The sequence below is a fragment of the Ammospiza caudacuta genome, chromosome 7 (genome assembly GCF_027887145.1).
Source record: "Ammospiza caudacuta isolate bAmmCau1 chromosome 7, bAmmCau1.pri, whole genome shotgun sequence".
NCBI classification, from domain to species: Eukaryota; Metazoa; Chordata; class Aves; order Passeriformes; family Passerellidae; genus Ammospiza; species Ammospiza caudacuta.
In genome coordinates, this window is record NC_080599.1 from 47,457,732 (window position 1) to 47,463,731 (window position 6,000).

Sequence of the window (6,000 nt, forward strand, 5' to 3'; positions counted from 1 at the left end):
CTGAGATAAGGAGGGAGGCAGGGAGCAGGGCTGGGGCTGCTGGCTCTGCCAGCCCTGCTGCTCTGGGCTCAGATGGCTGTGAAATTCCTTGCAGATAGTGAAATAGAGGAGGAATCTGAAGAAGATGAAGATTATATTCCCTCAGAAGACTGGAAAAAGGTAAATATTCAGCCCACATTTCATGAATAATTAATTAATCTGTTACTGGGGAACTCTGAGCTCTGTGGAGCACCTAAATCCTCTGCAGATTTTCCCCATAAATAGCAGAGTTTTGGTAATGAGAAGTCTTTAAATCCTCCCCAAGCAGTCAAAAATCCATTTCCATATAGCTGCCTTCAATTTGAAACCTGTTAATTGCATTTTTAGATTTTAAACAACGAAAGTTTCAAGAAGGGAGGAAAAAAGATGTGGACATGCTCCTGTTTGCTAACAAAAAATCTCAGGGGGCTTCACCTTTTCTTTTTATTCCACTCAGGAAATCATGGTGGGCTCTATGTTCCAAGCTGAAATTCCAGCTGGCACCTGCAAATACAAAGAGACTGAAAAAGGTGAGATTTGACCATTTATTGCTCCTTGGATCAATGATTAGGAGAAGGAAAAGACTGGATTGATGTCATGTGTCTTAATAAATGAGTGACAATTAGAGCCACCATCATCACATTAGAGCTCATCCTGTGCTCAGCAGAGCTGGAGGAAGAGGAAAAGAAGGATTTATTCTTGGCCTGCTGTCTCTTGAACCCTTGGATTCTGATTTAGTGATCCACACAAGCTGCAGCCTCTTCACTTCTGGATTTCTTTTGTGTGAAATGAAACAGCTAATGGAGAAATTGCACTGCTGGAACTAGATTATCACAGTAAAAAAGGGCAAAATGGTACCAGCAGCTTTGCTTTTCACATTTTGTACCTCTTCAATCAGGAAGAAGAAGTTCTGCTCTTGTGGATTTTTTTCCCAGCAATTTTTCCCCTCATCCCAAGCAGAGGCTTTGGCTGGATGCTGTCAGGAAAGGCAGATCCAGTTTGAACCCAGCTGGGAGCAGAAAAAGGAAATTTTCCTGCTCATTCAGCCCATTGCTAAGGATTTGCTCCCACTGCAGGTCAATGAGAATGGATTTCTTTGTAGCTTTGTAGAATTTAGTTTTTAAGGAACCAGCACAAAGCCTGGAGCCCTCCCAGAAGCCAAGTTTGTGCTCAGTTATCTCAATGCCAGGAGGTTTGCATTCCCCTGGATCCCTGGGGCTCCCAGGCCAGGCTGGACAGGGCTTGGAGCACCTGGCACAGTGGAGCTCCCTCCTCCCAGGGGAATCCATGGAAATTGGATGCTTTTTAAGGTCCCTTCCAACCCAAACCATTCCAGGATTCTCTGAGGGTTCCTAGAACTCTTTATTTTTCTTGAGTGAGCAGCCAAACATCAGCTGAGTGGGAACCTCTGGAACAAAAACCCCAAAACTTTCTGGGAACTGTTCCCAAAGTGTGTCCTGGGGGAAGTGAAGCTGCTTTCTTTGCAAGCCATTTAATCATTTCTTTACCACTTTTGGGAGTTTATTTGTATTTATTTCCATTATAAAATACTTTTTCCAAGTAGAGATTGATCTCTGAACCCCCTGAGCTGCCCCACACCTCCCTCCCTGAGCTGGCTGTGCTCTCCCAAGCATTCCTTTTGGAATCAGTGCCCAAATTCCTTCCTTGCTGCTCTTCCTCAGGTTGTTGGAGTCCACAGCCAAGCTCTGGATGTTTTCCTACTTTAATAGCCAGAATTTCACTTTATTCTGCTGCAGTCCAAGATTGGCTCTTCCAAAATAAAACTCTTCCAAAATAATCAGGGTATATCTCACTTGGCCCACATTTCGCCATTAAATTTGGTTTACTGTGGCTTCCCTGCCCTCAAACTCCTGTGAAAGCTCTGGAAAAGGTGGAGATTAAAATTCTGGAGCTGCAGGATGAGTTCTAAAATCCAGAACCCAGATCATGCCAGGATTTGAAAGCAAAGTCAAACCCCAAGACCAAACCCCAGGTCATTTGGATCTCTGCATCCATGAGGTTTTATTGATTTCAGATTAATGGTGCCCCCATGATCCCCCAAGGTTGATCAATAATTACCTTTATAATGATTTAATTTTATTATAATGGTTTCATTTTCTTGTGCTCTCCCTGGGTTTTTCCAGTGTATGAAAATGATGACCAGCTGCTCTGGAACCCTGACTTTTTACCAGAGGACAAAGTCATAGAATTCCTCAACGAGGCCTCAAGGCGCACAGGAGAGGAGAAGGGCCTGGATGCAATTCCTGAGGGCTCCCACATTAAAGACAATGAGCAGGTATAAAAAATAAATATGCAGTTTATTTTCTAGAATTAATCATCTTTTTATTTCACTTTACTCCCAAGAGGTAAAATTGGGTTTGAAGTTTTATTGTTCCTTGTGGACATCGAAATTTATGAGGATTTTACCTCTCAGAGAATGTTAAACTGTTAACTTGGGCTTAATGTTGATTTATGTAAAATAAATATATAATAGAAAATAAATAAAATATATATATATATGAATCTGTATGAGTTAATTCTCTCAGGTACAGAATTTTTCAATCATTAAATTCTCTATGAATGTTCACTTAATTTTTTTTCTTCATACCCAAAAAACCCCTACACATCAATTTTACAAATGTGTGTAGTGGATGAAAAAGCTTCAAAAAAACCCCTCCATCAATTTTACAAATGTATGTAGTGGGTGAAAAAGCTTCCAAAAAAACCCTCCATCAATTTTGCTAACGTGTGTAGTAGATGAAAAAGCTTCAGACAAAACCCTTCCATCAGTTTTACAAATGTGTGTCGTGGATGAAAAGTTGCAGTGCTCTGCTTGGGCATTTTCTCGCTTCTGTAAATAGAGATTTGGAAGGGTAACCGCAGTAAATACATCTTCAATTACGCTGTGTTGATTCCAAGGGTTTATTTTTAATCTTCAGAGGTGTCAGGGGTTTCTGGGCGTGCTGCTGGCCCAGCAGGCTCTGGGTGGCTCTGCAGGGTCACTGTGTGTGGGATCTCAGCACCTCAGGATGGAGGTGCAGAGAGGCCGAGACACCCTTGGGGGGCTCGGAGTCCTGGAATGCTGCCAGAAGTGTCTGGTGGCAGGGCTTTAATCCTACACAGGAAATGACACTTGTATGAGGACTGGAGGAATTCACTGGGTGAATGGTGAAGGGATAAGTTAGTTAAAGTGTAAAACACAGGTTTAGGATTTTGGTACAGGGGGGTCTAAAGAAGTAAGATGGAGGAATTGGGGCGTTGTCCTGTTCTTCTTCTTCTTCTTCTTGGCCTCCATCTTCTGTGGTGGTGGTGGCACTTGGGGATTGGTTATTACTAAAAGTGCACCGGTTAATAAGGGTAGAAGGTATTGGGGAGAAATGATAAATATTGTACAACGTAACTAGGGTATAAAGATAAGTGACCGCCCGAGGGCTTGCAGTGTGCCCAGGGCTGACTTGCTGTGCAGACCTCTGTCGGCTGAAAGAAAATCTTTTAGATAAACAATTAATAAACACCGAGACCGAGACAAGATCAGGAGTCTCTCCTCGTCCTTTGAAGCACCGGCTCTTCAAGGCCATCCCTGGCCTTTCCAGGCCACCTAAACAGCTCACAGAAAACCTTACAAGTGGCATCCCTGAGCTATCTCCGGTCATAAATCAGCAAAGAGAAACATGAAAATCTACAAACTGTGCATTTTCCTCCCTGCAGGCCCTCTATGAGCTGGTGAAGTGCAATTTTGACACGGAGGAGTCCTTAAGGAGGCTGAGGTTCAATGTCAAAGCAGCAGAGGTGAGTTTCTGTTCCTCAATTCCCACTGATTTCCACCCACATTTGCTGCCACAGGCTCAGAACGTTGGTTTAATCTTCATTTAAATGCATCTCTCCTTGTTCTCTGGGAGAATGGAATTAGCAGATGTGGAAATTCCCTTCCTGGCCATATTTGATACAAATGTCTGGATTTCAGCCCAACTCAGATTGAAAATTACTTCTTGACAACTCGCCTGGGTATTTTTTAGGTATTTTATTGTGCTCTTCTAGACCTTTCAGTCATCAAAGTGGATGCAACAAACATGAGACATGAAATAATTCTAAATAAAGGAGCAAATAAACCTTTTATCTTACAAAAATAACATTACAAATCCTGCTATGTAAAATGAATTAATTCTAAATAAAGGAGTAAATTATATTTTTTATTTTACAGAGTGTCGCATTAGAAACCCTAATACATAAAATGAATTAATTTTAAATAAAGGAGCAAATTAAGTTTTTATTTACAGAGTGTAGCATTAAAGCCCCTGATATGTAAAATGAAATAATCCTAAATAAAGGAGCAAATAAACCTCTTCTTTTACAAAGTATAACATTACAAACCATACATAAAATGAGTTTAATTCTAATAAAGGAGAAAATTAATTTTTTATTTTATAGAGTAGAGCTAAAAACCCTGATACATAAAATTAAATAATTCTCCATAAAGAAGCAAATAAACCTTTCTTTTATGAAGTATAACATTAAAATGTTATAAATTAGTTAATTCTAAATAAAGGAGAAATTTAATTTTTTGTTTTACAGAGTGTAGCATTAAAACCCTGATATATAAACTAAACTAATTTTAAATAAGGAGAAAACTAATTTTTATTTTACAAAGTGTAGCATTTAAAACCCTAATACATAAAATTAAATAATCCTAAATAAAGGAGCAAATTACTTTTTATTTTACAAAGTATAAGGTTAAAAACCCTAATATGTGAAATGAAATAATCCTAAATAAAGGAGCAAATAAACCCTTTATTTTACAAAGTATAACATTACAAATCCCGATACATGAGTTAATTCTAACTAAAGGAGCAAATTAATTTTTTATTTTACAGAGTGTAGCATTAAAAACCTGACACATAAAATGAAACAATCCTAAACAAAGGAGCAAATAAACCTTTTATTTTACAAAAATAACAATACAAACGCTGCAGTCAGGCACAGCAAACTGGGGGAGCTCAGCTTCCAAAGCTCTCCATGGGCACATCACAGGGCAGGAAGGATCCAATAAATGAGATTATTTTGCTTTCCCACCATTTGATTTACTGGTGACCCAAAGGATCAATGAGGCCAGATCAGATTTTATTTATAGAGTCCCTATAAACCAGCTCCTCCAACTTCCCAGTCTGGTCCTTCCAAGGCAGAATTCCCATTTTTTAACAAAAAGTGAAATTCTGGGCTGGTTCCTATGGAATCATCAGCTGAGAAAGGACCCAGATCTTTTCTGTCACTTGAGTTGCCTTTAAGTGGCTTATTTAATTAACTATTTTCTTTACTGCTTTTATTTTTGATTTGCTGTAGAAGAATTGTCTGTTTGGACAGAAGAGGAGTGCAGGAACTTTGAGCAAGGGCTGAAAGTCTATGGCAAGGATTTCCACGTGATTCAGGCAAATAAGGTAAGCTTTAAGTGCAGTCTCACTTTTTACATTTAAAACAAAGTAATTATGAATAAATTTTGTCCTTCATAAAGAAATGGACAAAATTATTTCATTTTTGCTGTTGAATCAGAACCCTGGAATGGTTTGGGTTGGAAAGGGCTTAAAAAATCTTATGGGCAGGGACACTTCCAGTATCCCAGCTTGCTCCAGCCTGGCCTTGGACCCTTCAGGATGGCTCCAGGCAGGAATTTTTTCCTCCTCCATTTTTTCCAATATTGACATCCAAATTGGTTTTCTCAAAGCCCAGAATTTGTAACTGGAAGTGCAAAATTCTGTGGGAGGAGCTCCTTTCCTTTCCTTTCTTTCCTTTCCTTTCCTTTCCTTTCCTTCTTCCTTTCCTTTCCTTTCCTTTCCTTTCCTTTCCTTTCCTTTCTCCTTCCTTTCCTTTCCTTTTCTTTCTTTCTTTCCTTTCCTTTCCTCTTCCTTTCCTTCTCCTTTCCTTTCCTTTCCTTTCCTTCCTTTCCTTTCCTTTCCTTTCCTTTCCTTTCCTTTCCTTTCCTTTCCTTTC

The 6,000-nt window shown here is 39.5% G+C and overlaps 1 protein-coding gene across 1 annotated transcript in view; it reads left to right on the forward strand.

The window, feature by feature from the left end:
* MIER1 (MIER1 transcriptional regulator) overlaps window positions 1-6,000 on the forward strand; it is a 34,150-nt gene that overhangs the window by 22,699 nt on the left and 5,451 nt on the right. Inside the window, exons 6-10 of the mRNA XM_058808971.1 lie at window positions 95-159; window positions 476-548; window positions 2,163-2,314; window positions 3,727-3,811; window positions 5,359-5,450. Coding sequence (XP_058664954.1) covers window positions 95-159; window positions 476-548; window positions 2,163-2,314; window positions 3,727-3,811; window positions 5,359-5,450 — 467 coding nt within the window. The remainder of the gene's footprint in view (window positions 1-94; window positions 160-475; window positions 549-2,162; window positions 2,315-3,726; window positions 3,812-5,358; window positions 5,451-6,000) is intronic.